We start from the raw sequence: 23,531 nt of genomic DNA, 5'->3' as shown, positions 1-23,531 counted from the left end.
TATTCTCACAGGTTTACAGCTAGAAGGGGTCTTAGAGGGCCAAGTTGAACCTTCCTCCCATTTTATGGATGGGGAAATCAAGGCATAAAGAGAGATGGCATGACTTACCCATATTCATTTATCTAAGTCATATTCACCTAAGATATTTACAAAGATACCATTTCAGCAATTGGCAGGCAGAAGTATAAAGCCTCTCAAAGAGATGACAGAAAGCTACCAGCAAGTCTCAAACAAGGAGACACATAAAAGATGTGCCATCATAAGCTCCAAACCCTAGCAAACGATAGTGATAGATCCAAAATGTCAACCTAGCCGTCTATGGATTTCCCCTACTTACATCTGTCTAGGCTCAGCTTGCTAGCTTTTTCTACTTTGCCTGTATTCTCTTTGATAGCTTCTTTCTTAGATGCTACACTACCACTTAGTTTAATCTCATTCCTGAGTCATAGAAGGAAACTGAGACCCAGAAGATTGCCCACAGACACACAGGTAATAAAATGCCAGAGCAAGGATTTGAACTCAGGATCCCTGACTCCAAGTTCATAGTGTTTTCCATTTTATCACATCGTCTCTAATATGTGGCAGGTAGGTGACATAGTAGATAAGAATGCCAGGGCTGGAGTCAAGAGGGTTGAGTCCATATCTGTATGTCCTTGGACAAATCACTTAACCCTATTTACCTCAGTTCTTCATCTGTCAAATGAGCTGGAGAAGAAAATGGCAAACCACTCCAGTATCTTCGCTAAGAAAACCCAAAATAGGGTCACAAAGAGTTGGACACAACTGAAAATGACTGAACAACAAAAGTCGTAGTCCAGTTTTAAGCTTTAATACCACAGCTTGTCTGAATTAGATTTTTAAGAGACTCTTCCTGGGGAAGGAAATGGCAAACCACTCCAGTATCTTTGCCAAGAAAACCTTGTAGACAGCATGTTCCACAAGGTCGCATAAAGTCAGAAGCAACTGAACAACAAAGGGGCTCTTCATTCACATAACTAAGTTGACCTTCAGAAGAGGGAGGGATAACAGTAAATTGGTAGCAAAATTAGTGATTCGCCATAATTCTACTTATATAAGAAAATGTGAGCAAGTTGCAAATTCCAAGAGTGATTATTGAAATTGAAAAAAAGGTTCATTTTTCAAAGATGGATTTCAAAACATGAACTCAATTCAAATGCTATAACTGATTTGCAAACAAGGCTTTTGCTTTTATGTCATTTTTTTAAAAACCAAATTTAATGGACCGAATTCATTTGGACAGAAGGAGATCAAATGAATCAGTGGAATTAGAATACACGTCCATTTGGCTGTCAGTCATTGTTTAAACCACTCGACCACCCAACATCTCTAATTAAATGACATTACAGTCACTGTATAAAGGCCCAGCAGTGGATAAATTAGTACTTGTTAAGTGCTCTGAAGATGAAAAGCATTATATGAGTAATGAGCAGATTTATTTTTCTTCCTTGGGATGAAAACCACATCTTTTGTATTTTCCCACTGCACCATGAGTCACCTAAGTTGACATCACAGAAAAAAACTTCTCTCACAGACAGGGAAAAAAAGTCACATTAAAGGTATGTTTTTATTTGTCTTGCCAGAACAAATAAGAATGGGTACACATCCATTAATATCTGTACAAGAAATTCATACACTATATACATATGCAATCTGGAGGTGCTGGTCTTATTTGCATGTGGAAATACATATTGAGTCACATGAAAATTACATTGTTTAAACATTCATGAAGAACAATTATCCCCCCTAGCAGCAAAGATAGAAGCAAGATGTTCTGTGCACCTAGTACATTTAAAGACAAGCCCCTAAAACCCTGGAAATCCACCAGAATCCCCACTCGTACCACAGCTTCAAGCTGATAAATTGTAAGAACCACAGATGTGCAGACTTCACTTTTTTTTGCCTCTTGAGGGTATGATTGGGGGTGGGGAGACTCTGGGAGCTGGTAAAAACTACAGGTTTGGAAGAAAAACATCAGCCACTAGAAGAAATGAATACTAGAGATGAGCAAAAAGGAAACCGAAGGCAGATGTCAGGGCTTTCCTCAGTCTTTATAGCTTGCCCACTTGGTAAAATTATACACTGGCTTTGAGACATTGCTCTAGATTGACTGTATGATCCCTTCCTTTATACTTTCTTGACACCCCACCCCTAAAAAAAAACTCCATGGCCTCCCAATACCAAAGACTTCATAGATAAAGGAAAATAGTGGCTTGTCTTTGGTTTCCCACTTGGATGGTCACATTCTCTACCCACTGAATGCCAATGTGCTTCCTCATTTTTTTCCTTTCTTTGGATTGCTTTGATACAGTGATAATTAGTCATGCTAGATTGTACAGTTTGACTAATGACAGATATTCTGACAAGCCTAACTGAAAAGGTTAAGTAACCTTCATGTAAGTTTAGGATATAAACAGCTGGCTGAGATGCCTTTTTGCGGTGTCAGGGTTTTTCATGCGCATCACTAGTTTCAACCTGAGCATTTGCTTACTCTCAGCTCAGTACCACTCTTTGGTTAGTATGGGGTCTTGCAAAAGTAGTGTTAAACGCAAAGAGAAACTGGGGCCATTGAACTGTACATAAAGATCCCTGTAGGCTGTATATTGACTTAAAAACCACATATTAATATTATCTATGTTCTTTTGTATTTTTAAATATTTCATACTGTTTCCCAGTTATATTTTACTTTGATTCAAGCTGCCCATGGGATTGTTGTGGGCTGCATGCTGCCAGCAGGCTGCATATTTGACATCTCAGTCTTTTAGCCAGTAGAGCCAAATCCTTTTGCAGAGGGGACAGCTTAAGCCGCAACATGAGAGAGCACTAAAGAAACCAGTATCTTTAAGTTCTAGAAATAAAAATGCACTATTTGGAGAATGAGATGCAAATAAGTAGTAAATGAATTAGACAGACTTATCAGGCCAGGACAGCTAGGTGGCACAGTGGACAGAATGCCACAGTTGGGATCAGGAAAACTCATCTTCTTGAGTTCAAACCTGGTCTCTGACATTTATTAGCTGTGTGACCTTGGGCAAGTCACTTAACTCCATTACCTCAGCTTCTTCATCTGTCATATGACCTAGAGAAGGAAATGGCAAACCAGTCTAGTATCTTTGCCAATAAAAGCCCAAATTGGGTCACAAAGATTCGGACATGACTGGACAAGAACAACAAGTATTAGGCCAGCCCTGCATTGATAGATGCAAACAAACAGAACACTTTACTGTGATCAGTTGAGATCTAGGAAAAGTCCAGCAGACCTTTAGTATCAATTAGGTTTGGCTGTGTCCTGCCCATCTGGACTCATTGGCAGTACAACTGTAATTACAGATACACCCTGAATGCCAAAGCTTCCTCATTGCTCCCATCCACCAAGGAGAGAGATGGTCTGTCTGGAATTAAAGAAAGTTGTCATAGTAGAGTGAGCGGGAACATTTTATATGAGGATTTTTATAGAGTTTGTTTCATAAGAGTCAAAAGCAGAGACAGCATTGTAGATTAGAATCAATTTAGAGAAGGAAAAACAAACCCTTGGAATATATTTTCCCTTCCCTGGGCACGTAGCAGGCATTAGTGATAATGGGAGTTCTGTCTGTGCATGGAGAGGACACATATACCATTCTGGTCCTGAAACAACTCTTTGCCCTTAGTTATACAGTCTCATGACCTTCACAGTAGGTGAGGTGACTCTGGATTCATCTTTCAAAATGTTAATGATTCCCTGAGCCCACAAAATGAAGCTTTTGGACCTTGAGGAAAGAAGGTTAGGGAGGGAGAATGAGACCTCCCATCTCTGTAAGCTGCTTTCATAGAACCTCAGAATACCAAATCTTGAAGGAACTCTAAGGGTCCAGCCAAGACCTAACTGATATAATTACAGTTTGACAGATGGGGAAATTGAGACTCAAGGTCATGTAGCTAGTTCATGGTAACATTAGAAATAGAACCTAAAGCTCCTGATTCTCAGGCCAAGACTCTTTCTTCTCTACAACACTGCTACTAATATTTATATAGATCTTGAAGGGCCAGATGGAGATTGATTTCTCCCTCCTTGCTGTTTATAACTGTTCAGCTCTTTCCATGTTTTCTCTCCAGTTCCAAGGCTTGTTGGCTTCACTTCAACTTCAGGGAGGGCCAGAGGGGCAACTAATAGAGTCAACAAGGACATGGGACACAAAGAAGTTTCTTTTATGTACATCTTACTTCTTCCATATGGATAGCAATGTTTCCCCAGAGTAGCCCAGATGCATCAGAAAAATAAAAAGTTATCCCAGTGAGAAAGCGCTGAATTTGCTATCCTAAATACATTTTTTGTGTGTCTGTACACGTATGTGTGTTGATGCATTTCATTTCTTCACAATAAGCCCAAGATGAATGGGGTACTCCGGTAGGAGCAGTAAAGTCCCCCTGTCCTCCCTCTCACATAAATAATAGAATTTGGTCAGGCAAGATTAGACCGTCACCATTTGATGTCTGCCTTTGTTGCCATCTGCTTGCTCATTCAGTAGACTGGCTGATGCCAAATATCACTGAAAACTTTCACTTTAAATAGTCTGATTATTATTTACATTATTTATATTTTCTTTCTCATTAGAGGCAGAGTGGGAATCAACAAGAAACCTGGAATTTTAGTCCTAGCTCTGTCACTGACTAGCTAAGTGACCTTGGAAATACCACTTTCTTCACCTGTGGTTGGGTTAGGTTTTTCTACCTGCAAAATGAATAGGTTAAAATGGGTGACATTTACATCCCTACCTCCAAATCTGCATTCCTCAGACCCCTAGGTACGTCAGATCTCTGGGACCATTTCCTTATCTATAAAAGGATGGGGCTTGAACTAGAAACCTAACTTACTGCTCTTAATCCTCCAGTTTATCTTGTCTGTATTTTATTGGCACAAAGTTGTTTTCCTGTTGTCTCCCCCAATTCCTGAAAGCAGGGACTCTCTTTTGCCTTTCTTTAATCCAAAGTGCTTAGCATAGCACCTGGCACGTAGTAGGTACTAATAAATACTGTCTTCTGTGCATTCTGCTATTCTCAGATTCTAATACTGAGTTGGTGTAATTTTTAGTGCGAGGTACATTGGAATCCATCTTTCAAGCAATACCTGTGGCTCAGGAAGAAAACTGGAGTTGTTTTAAGGGGCGGGGGGAGGAACCTGGATTCGGATGCAATCTTATGCCCCTCTTGACTTCGACCTCTTGTGAGGACACACTGGACAAGGCTCATTAACACAATTTACAATACACTTTGTTAACTAGTTCTCGGTAGCTGGCCAGAGTGCTGAAATCAGCTAGAGCACAGACCAGCCATCAGACCCACGTAGACAAACACAGCCAGGAGACCTTGGCAGTCAGCAGTATGGATGCAGAGGGCAGAGGCAGGCAGAAAAGTTCTCAGCAAGCTTGAAGCTTGTGACATTCTGTATATAAACAGAATCCGCCATGTGCCAGAGGAATTTCAGAGTGTCTTGAACTCGATAGTTCCCAGGCCTGGTAAAGTTATACTTAGCTTAGGGATAGTTTGGGAATAGCTTCAAGTGGGGGCAGTTCTCTGTCTAGTACACTGTCACTCAAAGGAGTATTAATAGCCAGAGGGTCTGAGGGTAGAGAAAACATTTCATCAGATAGCTATCTGGCTGTAAAGGGGAGAAAACATTTCAGAGCCAAAAGGAGGGGCTTATGCCAAATTTTCAGAAATCCCCGGATCTAATAAAGACCCAAGAGAACCCACAGACCATCTGCCAAAGGAGAACCCTCTATCCATTGCGCACTGAAACCAGCTGAAATTATGCAGATTTCTAAGTAAGCACTTTCCCCTGGCAATTCTCTCCCTCTCCCCACTGCCCAAGGTTAATTTATGAGGCTCACATATATCAATATATCTTCTTGCCATTACCAGGGCTTGTTAATAATTCTCAAAATGCTGCTGTTTGTTTCAACCTGAAGTGTATGCTGTTACCCCCGCATCTGTCACTGCCAGTTCTCAGGTCTTTCCCCTTCTTCTTACTTCCCCAACTCACAAATAGAGCAAGCAAGAAGCCATTTCTCCTTGTTTGGAGGAGTCATGCATTCCCTGTTGCCCCCACCCTGGCTTCAACCCACTGCCCCAAGTTAGCGATACAGTTTGCATTCTCTCTCCCTTTAGCCTGCAGTTTAGTTTCCCTATTAATGCAGACACAACATTCCTGTGAAGCTCAGATTCTAGGAAATTTTCTGCTTGGTGTGATTTTAATGTCCAATTATTATTTTTCCTACACACCAAATGCCTCTCAGAGGGAACAGACACTGGGGTCCCTGTCTACTACAATGCCACAGGAAGGGTCTTCAGACCCATAAAATGGAGAGGAGGGAGGTGGAGGAGACTGAGTCATAAAGTAATTCATCCAGAACTCCAACTCTTTCCTCCCTCTTCCCCTCCTCCCATCCATGGCTAGTCTGTGTTCTCCAAAGTTTGTTGATGCTTTGAAAACTTTTTTCCTGCTCCTTGAAATCAATCCTTGGAATTCCTGGATGTTCATTTTCTTCTCTTCCATGTTGGTATGTATCTAGTGCCTCTTCATGGCTGAAGGGGCTGGAATGATGGAGTTTTCCCTATTACTATTATTATTATTTACAAGGCTGCAGCTGGTGACAGGGCAAAAGCTAATTAGTACAAAGTATGAATGAGTTCAATAACTAATTACACCACCTCTCCCCCACATGATTCAATAACCTGTTATAGTCACTTTCATTTTGGATCTCTTTAGGTGGGAGAAGTAAGAACTGCACATTCACAATTGAAAAATATTCATGGCAAGAAAGAAAAACTAAGAGACTTGAAATATCCACTAATGAATGGTTTTCAAAGGAATGAAACTTTGAGCAGTTAGGCATTGCCTCCTTAGTGATTGCTGGACATTTTGATCTATCCTTGACAAGAGGGCATCCTCTCTAGTAGCTATATTACCTTTCTGGTGAGTCCCTGGTGTCTGATGAACTGTTGAAAAGTAACATATTCATGCAGCGTGGTTCCACCCCTCAACCCCTCAGCCTCTAGCACAATACTTGGGCCCCTAAAGCCGTCCTAGAGGAATGTTAGAGATAGCTAAGCTATTTGTGGAGGAGAATTAGAAGTCTAGACCTTAGGAAAGGTTCCAAGGTTTATAGCAACTTCCCTCCCAAATGCCTGGGTTTCTCAGCTGAAGGTCTACTACAGCTTTTCAGGCTCAGAAAAATAGGATTCAAGGGAGGAACATTCTCATGGAGAGGATTACCTCATATTCTTTCAGTCCTTTACATATTTGAGGTTCCTGTGCTCAGAGACCTGCTTAACAATGGGGCTGGTTCTGGTCTTAGCAAATGACTTAAGTCAAGTCAGTTATGAGTTGAAGGGGCAGGGGCTACACAAATAGCAACAGCCTCTCTACACAGACTTTTAATTAAGCAGAATATTGGGGCAATTTGACTCTAGCAGGAGCCAAGTGACATCTCCATTCAAAACTGGCCCTGTGTTGTATTTGTAATTTCATCAGCCACTCTCTGTGCTGCTTTCCATCCCCTACTTCCCAGCTCCAGCTACACTAATTGGCTATTGACCTTGAATTTAGGACTGGGGTTGATTTGCTGCTCTGTCTGGGGAACCCCAGGGGCCTTATGCTTTAACGGAAAGAAATCCTCATTTTAGCTACGATCATTTTTCCTCTTCTTCCGACATAGTGATCAAATTAGCAGGCTGCCCTTCCTTGGAGAAAATGTGTATGTCCATGGGTCCCAGGAGGCATCATCCATTTGCCCGGTGGATAGGTTGGGGGAGGGAGGGGATAAAGCAGAAAGCTCTGGTGTAAGTGACTGTGTATGTGCATGCACATTTGTCCAAGTACCCATTCCCCCTCATCTCTGGGGTCTTCCCTAGCTGGGACTTCAAGGTAGTAATGAGGGAGAGAGACCTGGGCATCTTAGCTGCAGGTGGCCTGGCAGGTGGCTGCATACAGACTGCTCCCCACTGTGCCGCCACTGCTCAAGCTACTGGCTGGGCACTTAAGGGGCTTCATGCTGCAATCTCTCTGGTTGTACAAGTGCTCTAGTCGCCAGCGCTCCCAAGTCTTCCGAAACTCCAACTGGACCTTTCATGGGAAAAGCAGAGGAAAGTGAAAACAAGTACGTAAACTAACCACCCACAAATTGCAAAAGCTTCACTTTATTGCATTAGAGGGGAAGGAGAAAAAAATCAACTGTCTTATATTAAGAGACGCATCAGGGCCTTCAGGCACCTAAATTAATATCCTGATAAAATTGTTTATTGTTGTCTCCCATTTTCCTCTTCTCAGGAGAGAGAAATGGGCTCAATGACCTAATTGGACTCTTCCATCTCTAAACTCTGAGATTCAGCTAAGTACATTTTACAATCCATCACAGTATCATTTAACAAGAGAGGATGAACAAGAGAGAGATGGTTCACATATTCCCAATTTTCATCTCACAGTCTCTATGTGAGATATCTATACTGGAGCTGGATCTTTTCAGAGAAAAACAACAATACCCCCTTCTCCTCTACTGAAGTGTCTCTAAACCATATTTTGAATCTGCAGGTGAAAATGAGTAGATAAAAGGAACAAAAAGAATAGTATAGAGATAATAGATATTGAGCCGGTACTCAGGAGGAACTAGGTTCTAGTTTTGTATTATGTATTTGGAGTCAGAAGACCTAAGATTGAATCTTGGCTCTTCCATCTAATATAGCTTGGCCTTGGTTTCCACATCTATAAAATGAGAGGGTTGGACTAGTGTTTTTAAGTTTCCTTCCTGCTCTAAATCTGTGACCTTATCATCCCATGAACTGGTCCCTTCCCAGTATGTCTATGCATCCAGAAGTCTATTAGCTTGAAGAAAGCAGAAGTGATAAGGAGGTTGTTGGGAACAAGAGAATGGAAGTGAACTGATAAAAAACTCAGAACACCAGTCAATGAAAACAAGGTCTGTGTCCAGCAGGAAATGGATTGTATTGACAGCAAAATATAAAGTAATATCATTCTTCCCCTAGAACCAAAGAGACACAAACACAGCTTTTGTGACCTCTTGTCTCATCTCCCCTCATGCCTGTGGAGAGAAGATGGTCCAGAGAATTAAGAATTCTGGTGCCAAAATTTGGAATTATGCCCAAAGGGCTTTAAAAAATGCATGCCCTTTGATCTAGCAATACCACTACTAGGTTTTTATGCCAAATGGATAAAAAGAAATGGGAAAGTATATGTTTGTACAAAAATATTCATAGTTGCTCTTTTTGTGGTGGCAAAAATTGGAAAATGCGGGGAGGCCCTGGATTGGGGAATGGCTAAACAAATTGTAGTGTATGATGGTGAATGGAATACTATTATGCTATAAGGAATAATGAACTGCTTGATTTCTTTAAGAACTGGAAAGACCTCCATGAACTTATGCGGAGGGAAATAAGCAGAACCAGGAGAACATTATACACAGAAAGTAAAACATTGTGGGATGATCAAATGCAATACACCTTGCTACTAATATCAATGCAATGATCCAGGACAATTCTGAAGGACTTGTGAGAAAGAATGCTTCCACATCTAGAGAAAGAACTGTGGGAGTAGAAATCTAGAAGAAAACATGATTTATGATTTTTACATGGATATATGATTTGGGGGTTTGGTTTTTAAATATTACTTTAATACAAAAATGAATAATAAGGAAATTGGTTTTGAGGGATAAAACATGTATAAACCCAGTGGAATTGCTTGCCAGTTCCAGGAGGGGGCAAGGAAAGGGAGAGGGAGACAAGAAGAATCATGTAACCATGGAAAAAATTTTATAAAAATAAAAATTTAAAAAAGAATTCTGGTGTCAATAATGTGTCCCCCTAAGGTTGGCTCCTTGGTCTCAGAGAATGTCATATTCCATGTTTTGAATCACACATCTAGTTCCTGGGATCACAAGAATGGAAGCTATTCTTTACTTTCAAGGCAAATGTTGCTTACTTTAACAGGCAGGCTGCTCCATATAATTCCCCAGGGCCAGAAGGAGGAATTTCCTCTGGGCGCTTAATTATATATAGTCAGGGCCATTCTCTCTACCAGATTTGAGGTTTAGGATCTCCCTCCAGGAGGGACTGCCTGCCTTGCCAGATGTGCAACTGCTGTTGGCAAGGTAAGCCAGTTATGGGCTCCCCTGCCAAGTCTCTGTGGCAAACACTCTACTCCCTGCCTCCCCCACCTCTTTCCTCCTTCTCCTCCCAACAGCTTCCATTGATCTAACCCAGTACAGAGAAATGTCTGCACCACCCTGCATGCCATCCCTTAAAAGAACTTTTCTGTTCAGAGCTGATAATGTCCAGAGGAGTCCTCTGTGTGCACACACTCCTATCTTAGGAGCTGAAGTTACAACAAGACCGATGCAGAAAGGAAAAAGGGAACAGAGAAATCCCATTTCCTGTCGTGCCCTAGGGTGGCTTCTGGCCAGCCTAACCTGCTGATCCTACATTGCCCCTGCTTACTAATGTGTCCTGTGCCAACCAGAACCCACCTCAGTTGTTTATACCTGGGTCTCTGCCTAGAACAGGAGGTACAGGAGTCTGATGGAGGGGCCAAAGCAAATTATATGTGAAAAATCCTCATTTGTGGGGAGATTTCCTAGTGAGTAGGATGTCTCACAAGAACAGGAGATCTGTCATGAAGGCAGGACTTTAAACACTTCTCACTGTTCCAACCAGGGTATTGAAATGCACTTAGGCAATTGAGCCCCTACTCATGTATATACCAGGTTCACTGAAGTTATAAAAATTAATAAACCATTGGACTACAGATCAATTCCCATACCTTCCTAGAGCTCAGTATGTTTTGTAAAACAAAAGGATTAGATTAGATGGATTCTGAGCTATCTAAATTCTAGATATAATGAGTATTAACATTTATTATTGTTATTATTATTAAATTCCGCAGGCATTTACTGAAGCAGCTAGGTGGTACAGCAGATAGAGTCCTGAGGAAGATGTCATCAGGAAGATGAGTTTGAATCCTGCTTCAGGCTGGATCCTGGCCAAATCACTTCATCTCTGTCTCAGTTTCCTCAACTGTAAAATTAGGATAATTTTAGCATCTATCTCCCAGGGTTGTTGTGAGGATCAAATGAGATGAAATGCTTAACTAAGTGCCTGCCACATTGTAGGTCCTTAATAGTATATGTTTGTGTGGCTCAGTGGATTGAGAGCCAAGCCTTGAGATGGGAGGTCCTGCGTTCAAGTTTGACTTGAGACACTTTCTAGCCGTGTGACCCTGGGGAAGTCACTTAACCCCCATTGCCTAGCCTTTACCACTCTTCTACTTTGGAACCAGTACAGAGTATTGATTTAAGATGAAAGAGTTTTTATAAAATAGTATATATTTATTTCCTTCCTTTTAAGCAGTGGTAAGCAAAATCAACATTGCCTTCCATATCCCTTCCTTCCTCACTTCTTGCCTCCACTACCTCAGTTGTCCTATGCCTATATCCCCAGTAACCTGAATAAATGTGGCAGTCTCCAGAGCCAGATTTCTGACCATATTTCCTATAATACTGAAGCTATTGGCATTGCCATAGCAACCCTGGGCATAGAGAGACACACTCGGTGGCAGTGGCACTGACCCAAGGGAATGGCTCGTGTCCTTTTGTGGACTCCTAGGAGATGGCAACACATGTCGCTGCTCTCTCAAAAGCAGCTGGAAGGAGGCTAGAGCTTGAAAGGAATCAGGATGGGATCTAAAGGAAAGCAGGCATCAAGCCCAATGAAGATCCCATCAGGTGATGAGACTTAGAGACAAGGTTTGAAAGGACAATGAAACTTCATGTTGGGATGGTGTTTTTCAGTTTAAAAAGCATTTTCATGGACAGGATTTCATATAATCTCACAATCACTTTTTGAGGAAAGTAGAAAGTATTATCATCTCCATTTTACAGATGAGGAAAGTGAGGCATAGAGAAGTAAAGCGATTTGCCCAAAGTCATGTAGTAGAATCCAATTCTTTCACCTCTTACTCCTTTGGTCATTCCATTACACTAAACTGACTTCTCTGGCTCCATTGTGTTAGATGTTCATTGGATTAGGAGTGAGAAAAGCTGAATATATTTGCTATCATTGATGATAGTTGGATATAGAGGGAAGATGAAATAAAACCTTTCCACTGGAAGAATCCAATAAGAAAGAGGATACATGATCAAGGTCAATGCATCATTATTTGTGGACAAAAGAAAATTTTGATGTTCTAATAATTTTGGGCAACTTTGCCTTCAAAGTCACATCTGAAGCCGGCAGTCCACTAAAGGACTCCCCGGTTCTGTCCCTATCAATGTTACACAATCAATATCATTAGCAAAATGGGCATAAAGGTGGTGATTTGGGGTAATGGGATACTCTGTTTCAACATGAATCCAAAGAGATGTAGTCGGGCTTCTAGGTTGATGTATTATTTTTTTTATGATATGTTGTATGGGGGGTATATATTGGAGCTGAGGAGAGGTAGGCAGAAACCACAAAGGGAGAAGGTGGAAAACAGAAAAGAAAAGAGAGTGGACACAGAAAGCGATGTGGGTATGGAAGTAGATAGGGACTTTCTCATACTCTCCAGCCAAATTCTGCTCTTTGAATCTTGTTCTCCTAATGGCTCCCTAAAGTCAGCTAGCTGGCATAATGGATAGAGCACTGGGCCTGAAGACAGGAAGCTCTGAGTTAAAATGTGTCTTCAAACACTTACTAGCTGTGTGACCCTGGGTAAATCACTTAACTTTTGCTTGCCTCAGTTTTCTCAACTGAAAAATTGGGATCCTAATAGTACCTATCTCCCAAGAATATTGTGAGGATCAAAAGAGATGCCACTTAGGGGCATCCAGGTGGCTCAGGGGATAGAGAGACTGGCCTAGAGAAGGGAAATCCTAGGTTCAAATATGACCTCAGACCCTTCTTAGCTGTATGACCCTGGGCAAATCACTTAAGTCCAATTACCTAGTTGTAACTGCTTTTTTGGTCTTAGAATAAAAGCAGAAGGTAAGCTTTTTTTTTTAAGAAAGAGAAATAATATTTGTAAAGTGACTGGCACATAGTAGGTACTTAATAAATGTTTGTTTTGTTTTCTGTTTTGTCCGTGTTTCAGTGCTCTAAGCCTCAGGGAAGGTTTGTTCCTTGGGAGGTAAGGGAGATGAGCCTATCCTCGCTTCTGGGAGTCATAAAATAAAGGACCCAGGACAAGGTCCAGAGCAGCAAATCACCACTCAGGCAGAGAGAGGAGGATGATGAGAGGTTTGGCCATAAGACCTGTGAATAATTCCTAAAGGGAACACAGTTTTTAGTTTCACATATTTCAGCGTTTTGTTCATTTTTTTAAAAAAGCTCTTCCAAAAGGTCCACTGGGGAAAACTGAAGGCAAGGCAGCCTGGACTGCCTCTCATTCATCAGAAACCATTTGTGCCAGTCACTGGCTTTACTGAGCCATCCCTAGAATCTGGAAGGAGCCTAGGTACCTGAGAAGGATGAAATAAAAAGAAGGGAGTAGGCAGGATCCCTGTACTGGCCTCCTTTTCTTTTCTAATAGAGATGGAACTTTAAGCCGCAGTAGATGGGTTTTCACTATCTCCCCACTCCTAGGTGGTTTGGTGGATAGAGAGGAGGCTGGGCTTGGACTCAGGAAGTCTTGGGTTCAAATCTTGCCCTAGCCTTTTACCCTAGCTGTCCCTGGTTTCCTTATTTGAAAAATGAACAGGCTGGCCAACACTCACTGGACTATAGTCCCTTCCAGCTTTAAAATCTATGCTTTTATTATTATTATCATTTATTAAAATCTTATGCTCTCATCTCTGTGATGAGAATAAGGTCTTCTGCACCCACACATCTTATTGAGAATGAGATCAGTATGGAAAGATTAGTGAGCTGTGGGACTTATGAGAAAGAAAACTAGCCACATTCAGAGGAAGAACTGTGGGAGTAGAAACAGAAGAAAAACAACTGCTTGAACACATGGTTCAATGGGGATATTATTGGGGATGTAGACACTAAATGATCACCCTAGTGCAACTATCAATAATATGGAATTAGGTCTTGATCAATGATACATGTAAAACCCAGTGGAATTGTGTGTTGGCTACAGGGGTGGGGGGTGGGACTTGGGGGAGAGGGAAAGAACATGAAACATGTAACTATGGGAAAATATTCAAAAGAAAAAGAAAAAAGAAAAAAAGGAAAAGAAAGATCAGTGAGCTGAGAGTCATAAGACTCAGGATCTAGTCTGAATTCTGCCACTGGGCAAGTTTCTCTTCTCTCTGCCTGCCTTTCAGACCTCTACAACAAAGGGGCTGGATTAATTGATCTTTAAGGACCTTCCCAGATCTCACATTCTCTGATATTGGGGAAATACTTTTGTTAACATCCTCTTAAAAGAAAGAATTAGGGATCCCTTTTATCCTTAGCCCATGTGATTTGAGACTGCTTGGACTGGACTCAAAGCCAGTGGAAAACCCACAATAACTTGAACAATTTGGAGTCTGAGAAGGTGCTGAGAAAAAGAACAGTTTGAAATATAAACCTAAGGAACTGGCTTGTGCCTTCCCAGCTTTGTAGCAAAATCTTAAATGGCTGGAGATAGAAGGGTCAGGTGAGAGAGAAGCACTGGGTACTGGCAAAGGAAGACAGAGGGGCCCTATCTCAGGGGTCCAGAGATGGTACTCTGAGCAGCTTCATCTCCTGGTTCTCACCTATGGACTTTGGGGCAGGTGACCTGGAGCTCACCTGGGAGGGGAGCCTGATTCACACCCTTCTCACCAAGTGGTGGAGAAGCATGAGGTGAGGGGGAGGGACTGAGAACTGTTCATGGTCTGCCTCCTGCCAGGCAGTCTGGTTAGCTTTGGGAAAGTCACTCTTCCTCCCACTACTCTAATTCCTGTACTAGACGTGTCTGATGTAGTACAGGTCTTTAAACAATGATCAGAGAACAGACGGTCATTTCCTATTTCTTTCTTCTCTCCCATTAGTGTCTTATTTTTTTTCTATCTAGGCAGTTTCCCACCAAAGAGAAGAGGGGACAAGTACCATACTAGATCCCCTCCCACCTTTCCACCCCTAGTCCTTGGATTTAAGAGGTCACAGAACGCCTCTGTCTGTGGCCAAACTGAATGAATCACAGTGGTCTCTAGCCTTTGTTATTCCACCTCTCCAAAACTAGGTAGAAAAAAGATCCTTGAATCAATTTTCATTGTCCTTTGTTAAAAGCCAGGCTTTAGTAGTCATCTGAACCCCATCAGGGGATGACTCAGATTTACAAGGACACTTGTTAGTCTCCAGAGGGGAGGGAGACTCCAACATCAGCCCTCTGCTGAAATACACACCTCCACCCTAGGGGCTGTCAGTGAATGATTAAGTTGCATGAATTTGCTTCTCTTGTAAAGGAAGCCAAGGGCAGCTAGGTGACATGGTGGATGGAGTGCCAGGTCTGAAGTCAGGTAGACTCATCTTGCTGAGTACAATTGTAGCTTCAGGCACTTACTAGCTGTATGACCATGGGTAAGTCACCTAACCCTATTTGTTCCTCAGCTGTAAAATGAACTGGAGAAGGAAATGGCAAACCATTCCAATATTTTTGCCAAGAAAACCCCAAATGCAGTCAGGAAGAGTTGGACACAACTGAAATGAATAAACAACAAAGGGAGTCCAAGTCTTACAAATGACATCCTGGCATAGTGAACCTTTAGGGCATGAGCCCTTGTTGCTGCCTGGCAACTCATTCATCTCTTATTGACTTCCTATCACATTCCCTACAACAAACATACCAAACCTCTCTCCCTGAACTCCCAGTCTTACTCAAAACCCTCAAAAACGAATAGACTCAAAAAAAAAAAAAAAAAAAAAAGGAAAGAAAAGGGGGGAAAAGGACAAATTCCTTCCAAGCAGATGCCAACTTTGGTTTTTCAGAAGGCCCTCTGACATGAGCTCCCTCAACATCTCTCTGGGCTGATCAGCCCTTTCTCAATTCCTTCCTCAATTGCTGCGGCTGCCTTCTTCTTCCCTCCAATCTTTAGAGGAAAAAGTGGTCCTCTTCCTTGGCAAGGTTAACCCATATACCTGTGTGTGGCCTTGAGCCCACTGCCTTCTGCTTCCTCTGAGTCAAGGCTAATTAATTAATTCAGCCAATATTTATGGAGCCATGACCCCTTCAGGGCATTGCCCTATCTCTTGACTTTTTTTTTTTTAATTGCCAAAGTTCTTTAAAGACTAACTTACTTCTCTTACTACTCAGCCACTCCTCAGCACTTATAATTGGCCTCCATTCCCCATACTCTACTGAGTCTGCTCTTTTGAATGACACTGAATACCTAATTGCCTGAATCAATGGCCTTTTTCAGTTCTTAGCATTCTTTGGGGCATCAGACAACTCTGCTCTTCTTGAAATTCTCTTGTCCCTTGGCTTTTGTATGATGTCCATTCCCAGATTTCCTTTTACTCTGTTGACTATCGGCTCTATGTCTTATTTGCTGGCTCTACTCCCTCCTCCCAACTTCTAAATTTGGGCAGTTCTATTCTTCTCTCTGAATACTCTTCCATTTTCATTCTATCTGCTCACATAGCTTCTCTTATCCCCTCAATGCTTGTGACTCCCAAATCTACAACAGCATCCATGATTTCTCAGACATGCTTTTCCATCTACCTATATAGATACCCTTTAATATACTCCATGCTTTCCCATTATATGCTCAAGTCCTTTCTTATGCTGTCAGTATCTTCTCCACTTGCTGAATTCCCATTTAGCATTTAAGATTTTGCTCCAATGCCATCTTCCTGAAGCAGCCTTCCCTGATGCCCTGGCCAGGAATGATCTTTTCCTTCTGTAAACTGTCATAACACTTTATAACTCTCTGAAGCATGTAATACTTTTGATGTACATGAGTCTTCCCTACTGTGTGAAGTAAATTATTTAGAGGACTTGGATCCCTCAAACTCTAGTGGTGGGACACAGACATCTCAGAGTCACATGGCGTGTCTGATAGATGCCTGGGTTCCTATCAACGTGGCAGAGCCAGGGAAGGGCAGATGGCATGATGTTTGAAAGCCATTGGCCAAGGAAAGGGAGAAGTGACAGGGTTTGAAAATAGAGGGCGTGAAGTGGAGTCACTTGCTTACTTTCTGTACCTCTCCCTGGGCTGGTGCTTCTCTCTGGGCTATTCCTTAACTGATCTAGCCATAGATCTATTCCTAAAATTAGAAAGGCTGAGATCTCTCTCTCTACCTCTATTTATTCCTCTCTTTTTACTAATAAATGCATATAAATCTAGTCTCCAGATTAATTTTTAGTTATAACACGACTAGACTGGTAGCTCTTTGAAGGCAGGAACTTTGTTTCTTCCTCTGTACTGTATCCAGATGGATCCATAAATGTTGGTGGAATTCACTAGTTAATCAATGAAGTTCTCTGTAACTTTGTGTAACATGGAGATGTTACCTGGAACTCTGGGCTTGACCCTGTATCTTGCAGGAATTCTACCCTGCCATCTCCATGTTACACTTTGATATTCACTGAATAACCATTTAGTTAACAGGCAGACTTCCCTAATAATATCTGGATTAAAATTGTCATTCAAATGAGTTTACCTTCCTGAACTTACACTGGACAAGTGTAGAATGTAGGTGGGTGGTAAGGGACATTGGTGGAGGCTAGTGGTCAACAGAGAGAGAGAGAAAAAATCACTCTGAGATGAAAAACATCAGATTCCTCCCAAAGAAGATAACTCTGTGGGAAGGAACTGCAGAACTGGATTATGAATGGGAAACTGGCTGGGAAGTCTATCTAAGGAGGGACCACATTCCTACTCTGTCCAGTGCCCCCTGAAGGACCACTCAAAGCAGCAGCCTCTCCCAAACCTTTTAATTCCTCTTCCCCCTTCCCTCACCTCCCCCCATCCAGCTTCCCCACTCCTTACCTCATTGTTAATAAAGCAGTACAAGATGGCCACCATCAGTCCCTGAAACCAAATATTATTGTCAGGAAGCTAATGCTCCATAGATCAGGTCTGAGGAGTCCTCAGCACCCCTGCCACCTCAAATATTTTGCTTCACCCCCAACCTGGAACACTGCAACCCCTTCACCCCACACACTATCAGAGGAAGTTCTGGAAACAGAGATCTTTAACACTTTAGTTTCCTCATCTGTGAAGATAGAATCAACTCTCCCTTTGTCTATTTTTAGTGAATCAAATCAAGAACTTGAAGTGCCCCCACTTAGCACTTGGTAGGTCACTAGGTAGGAGAGTTCACAAGTCACTTACTAGCTCACACCTCCAAAGGCCACAAGCACTGCCCCCACCCCGGGCAGTGCTAGGCAAATTGGGAGGCTGTGATTGGTTCCTGTGATGTGGAAGAGAGACAGGAAGTGACATGGAAAAAGGTCTATCAAAGGCAAGACCAAAGAACAAGATTCTCTCTTGGCTTCCTTGGTTCTTCAGCAAAGAGACCCTCTCTCAGTTTGGTGCTTTGGTGGGACACTCTCTTCAGGGTGAGCTCTGAGGCTTACTGGGTGAGTGAATGGAGCTGAAGGAAGAGGCTTGCGTTGGTGGACTCCTGGCTGAAGGTGCCACAGGGACTTCCACATGGAGATCCAGGACTTGAGGGGCTGAGCCAGACTTCACCGGAGCAGCACTTAAGGCTGTAGGCTAGACAAGGCTCTGTCTCCTTCCTACATTTCCCACTTTCAATATCTCTACCTTGTTGTAACATAAAAGCTGCTAACAGTCATTTCTGACTTAAGAGCTAATATTTTATAAACGGTGACCACAATCTCACTTTTATAACTCTCATATTGAGTCAAACCCAATTTTAATTCTTACACATCTTTTCTGTGGGGATAAGAATAATGGCTGCCTTGTCTACGCCTCTCAGGGAGATGTGAGGGCCAAATGATAGGGAGGCTTTTGATGGGTCTAAGGAGCTTTACATGGATGTGTGTAGCTCCTTTGCCTGTCCCTGTTGGTTCTTAATGTTACCTGGAAGGATGTGAAGAAGAGCTGATAGACAAGTTTGATGTAACGCAGGGTCCCTCGGGCATGCTCATCCATCACAAAGGCAAAGATAACTTCATGGGTCCCCAGCAGAGGGATGAGGGTCAGGGTTGATTTGGCCAGCCTGGGGATTAGGAAGAGACATCCATGAACTGCTGGGGAATTCAGTGAGAGGAATCAGAAACTGGGAAGGCAGGCTCTGCAACCTGTATGACTGGACCAGACACTTTCTGTCTCTGGTCCCAGTTTTCTCAACTGTAAAATGAAGGATTTGAACTAGAGACTAGGCAGTTTCTGACATTCTATGATACTGTATCTATGAGGAAGAGACTTTGGGTTCCATTCCATTCCTCACTTTGTTACTAGTTCTAAGATAACTCAACTCCCAAATCCCTTCTCTTCCCTGAATTGCCAGCCCCTACTGATAACTTCTGCTCTCCCCACCCCTCAGCAATGAGGCTCTCACCTTGCACTGTCTTCCCTCAACATTTGCTGCTTTGTGTCATGCATGTATATCTTATTTCTATAGTTTAGCATCTTAGAGGCTGGAAAAGGAACTCAGTGCTCTTGAATCACCCGAAAGAGCTAGTGGAGATGTTGAAGATTATCTAAAATGGGATGTTCTGGGATATATCCATGAAGTTCAGTTGTCCAGACTCTCTCTGTTCTTATGACCATGGGTAACTGAGAACCTGCTGTCCTTTCCTCTTGCAGCTCTATGACTCTGATTTTGGAGAGGGACAGGTCCATATGTACATGACCAACACAGCAGCAAACAAAAACTAGGTGAAGGAATACAATGCACAATGAGGATCTCCCCTTAGAGGAACTTGTCAATCACCTGCACTTGGTGTCTGTCTTGCACATCAAATTGGCCTTCAGTTTGGAGATGATGATACAGATAACTCTGATAAAGATGAAGAAATTCACCTGTGGAGTAGAGAGGGGAGGGTGTGCAGTACCATCACTCCTAGCTCTCCCTTCTTGCCCCCTTCCACTCTCCCTCCTTATATTCCTTTATTCCTGGCCCTCCCCTTAGCTCTAACCCTTTCTCCCACTAAAGCTTCCATAAACATCCTCCCCCCACTCGCCCCCCCCCAGAGTCACTTACTCCTATGGCCATGAGAATGGGCAGCCGGATAATCAGCCAGTAGTTCATGTTAGAGTTTCTGGACCAACATCTAGGGAAGATTCACACACAGTCACAGAAAGACACACAGAAATCCCACCAGATATAGATAAGGAGAAATAGGCACAGCCACATAACATGTGTGAAGCACAATCAGCAATGCTGACTCTCCGGACAAACCCTTTATGAAGTCCTAGTCCCTAGGACCATAAGAATGTCCCACAATAACAAGGACAGGAGGAATGGGGTCATCCAGAGGGATGGGGTCCGAGTATCTAATTCTCACCCTTCCCTACCTCCCCACAATCAAGGATCATACAGCCAGACCTACAGATTCCCAGGGATCCCTCTGGGATGGACATCCCTGCTGACCCTGAGCCCACCTCCCCTCACCAGCCCCCAGAACCCCTCAAGGAGACCCAACCACCAGTATCTGAGCAAGGCACCCACCCCTCATCCTCGTACAGGTACTTCACGATGCCCCAGGGAATAACAAACAGCAGAGGAATACCTGGGAAAAGACAGAGAAGGAGAGAAAGAAGCTGGCTGTGGGGACAGCCAGCCTGGTGGTACCTGGCAGGCCAGAGGAGGGCACCAGCCATTTATTAACTTTGTTAAGATGGAATTCTGGCCAGCCCCCAAGCCATGTTATCTTATGAGTGAAAAATGGAGGACAAAAGAGGAGATAGGGTTAGGGCAAGGAAGTAAGCCCTACACTAGCTCTCCCTACACTGGGGTTCTTAGCCTGGGTCCGTGAGCTTGTGGGGTGTGAGTTACATGTACACATATACACATAAACATTTATATACACAAACATGTACAACAGGCATGCATATATGCACATATGTAAGAATATTTCAATATAATTGGTTTCCTTTATAATCCTATGCATTTAGAAACATGATTCTAAGAAGGGGTCTGTAGGTTTCCCCAGACTGCTAAAAGGGGGCATGACACAAAAAAAGATTAAGAATCTCTGTCCTCTGTGACCCCCCAGCCCAGAGACCTTGGGCAATGGATCCACATTCCCATCACTGGCAAAAAGTTGGGGCTTAAGCTTAGAGGCTTCTGTCCTACTGATGTCACCACCATCATCATTCATTAACCTGGGGGGGATCCCCATCAAGTGACACAGAAACAGATTCTGGCTCTCATATAACCAGGATAGACAACAGCAGAGAGAGACATTAAGCAGAGAAACACTTGGATGAGGGTGGAAACGGTGGATGGCAGGGAAAAGATCCAGGTGAGCAGTCATTAGACTGAAAAGCTCCCTGAGGAAAGGGAGTGTCTTTTGCCTTTTTGGTATTCCTAACCCTCAGTACCGGGTCTGGGATATAGTAGGTGCTTTGCAAATATAATTTTTTATAAAATGAATTTATTAGGGGCAGCGAGGTAGCTCAGTGGATAGAGAGCCAAGCCTGGAGATGGGAGGTCCTGAGCCCAAATTTGGCCTCAGCTGCTACCAAACTATGTGACCCTGGGCAAGTCACCTAATCGCAATTGCCTAGATCTTATATCATTCTTCTACCTCGGAACTTATATTTAATATCGATTCTAAAACAAAGCATAAGGGTTGTTGGGTTTTTAAAAAATATTTATTAAATATTTACAATGTCCAGGACACTATGCAAGGTGCTGAAGATAGAAAGGAAAATTTAAAAAGGCTCTGCCCTCAAGGAGTGTATATTTAAAGGGGTAGGGAGAGATAAAATGCACAAAACAGAGCAGGAAATAGAGCCCCTGCCAGGCATTTCATCAGAGTGTACAGCCAGAGAATTTCATTTTTTGTTTTGTTCTTTTTAAGGCAAGCATTTATTGAATTCTCCATCATAGATGATTTTATTCATTAAACAAATTAAAAATAATTTAAAACAGTTAACTAAATTTTGGTTGAAAAATAACAAACTTTAAAAATAAGGCGCTAGATAATTTGAGACATTGGGGTGTGCCTAAGTGCGCTCAGCACACCCTTCATACATCCCTATGAACAAAATAAAAAATAAATTGAGGAAGTACATACTCCCCCCACTACCCCCTGCCCTTGTTTTTCTTCTGCTTATTTTCTGCCTCTTTGGAAACAGATACTTTTTTTTTTTTCATTTTTTCAAAACCCTTGCTTTCTGTCTCAGAATCAATATAAGTATCAGTTCTAAGGCAGAAAAGTGGTAAGGGCTAGGCAGTTGGAGTTAAGTGACTTGACTTGCCCAGGGTCACATAGCTAGGAAGTGTCTGAATCCAGGTCCTCTTGACTCCATAAAGGAAACAGATAATTTTGAGGGAAATAGGAAAGGTTTTGTGAAGGAAAATGCATTTGAACTGAGTCTTGGAGGAAGATAAGGATTCTAAAAGATAGAGGTGAGGAAGGGTGCATTGTAAAACCTGGAAGGACAGCCTATGCAAAGAGAGGTAGGGTGGGAATGAAGAGTTCCAGGAACAGTAAGTAGATCAGTCTGGAGTAAGGTCAGGAGAAAAATATAAATTATTTTTAAAAATATCAGCCTCACATATTTTATAGTGCTTTCATGTTTACAACACACTTTTCCTCACTAAGAAGATAGGCAGTGTATCATCATACCCATTTTACAGATGAGGAGGCTGAGACCTAGTCTCACTGAGAGTGGTGAGACTCCTTGTCCAAAGTCACACAGCTACTGAGCCTGAGCTAAGATTTGAACTGGAGTATTCTGACTCCGATGGGCTTTGGCCCTTTCTATCATTCTACCTGTGTTTTAAAAGGAAGTTCTTGGAAGGGGAGGGATGGATATGAAGACCTCCAAAAGTCTTTTCCAGATCTAGGACAAAATAGATGCCCAAGGTTCCTTCTTTCTTCTTCTCTCTCCAAATCCTTAACCCTCTGGTCACCTGAGTGCCCATTTTTAGGAGACTGCCCCTCATCCAGAGTGAAATGGTAAGAGTGGCAGCGACAGGGATGGAGATAGAGAAGAAAGGGCAAGAATCTGGAGAGTAGGCACCCTGTAGCCATTGTCAGTCAGGTCGAGTGACCGTTGGCAACATCTCCTTAATAAAGACTTTTTCTTTTCTTGTTCTAAAAATCTTTTAAAACACACAGAAATTATATGAACTGATGCAAAGTGAAGTGAGCAGGACCAGAAGAACAATATATACAGTAACAGAAATATTATACAATGATCAACTGTGAAGAACTAAACCATTATCAGTAAAGCAAGTCTCGAAGATAGCCACAAGGAACTTGTGATGAAAATGATCTCCACAGCCAAAGAAGGAACTGTGGGAGTCTGAGTAAGATCAAAGCATGCAACTTCCACTATATTTCCTCCATGAGATTTCTATTACATGTGTGATATATGTCTTCTATCATAACATGAGCAATGTGGAAATATATATTACATGAAAGGGCA

General features: G+C 42.4%; 1 protein-coding gene across 1 annotated transcript in view; it reads right to left on the bottom strand.

The window, feature by feature from the left end:
• Nucleotides 1-7,954: 7,954 nt before the first annotated feature.
• The window catches only part of GLP1R (glucagon like peptide 1 receptor), a 69,203-nt gene continuing 53,626 nt past the window's right edge, over nt 7,955-23,531 (bottom strand). The window contains exons 11-16 of the mRNA XM_044675299.1: nt 20,599-20,659; nt 20,131-20,200; nt 19,861-19,949; nt 19,005-19,143; nt 17,946-17,987; nt 7,955-8,122 (exon numbers count right to left, since the gene is read on the bottom strand). Coding sequence (XP_044531234.1) covers nt 7,955-8,122; nt 17,946-17,987; nt 19,005-19,143; nt 19,861-19,949; nt 20,131-20,200; nt 20,599-20,659 — 569 coding nt within the window. The remainder of the gene's footprint in view (nt 8,123-17,945; nt 17,988-19,004; nt 19,144-19,860; nt 19,950-20,130; nt 20,201-20,598; nt 20,660-23,531) is intronic.

The sequence above is a fragment of the Gracilinanus agilis genome, chromosome 4 (assembly GCF_016433145.1).
Source record: "Gracilinanus agilis isolate LMUSP501 chromosome 4, AgileGrace, whole genome shotgun sequence".
Lineage (NCBI taxonomy): Eukaryota > Metazoa > Chordata > Mammalia > Didelphimorphia > Didelphidae > Gracilinanus > Gracilinanus agilis.
Note: the sequence above shows the minus strand (reverse complement) of the source record. Positions and strands in the feature narration are given on the sequence as shown.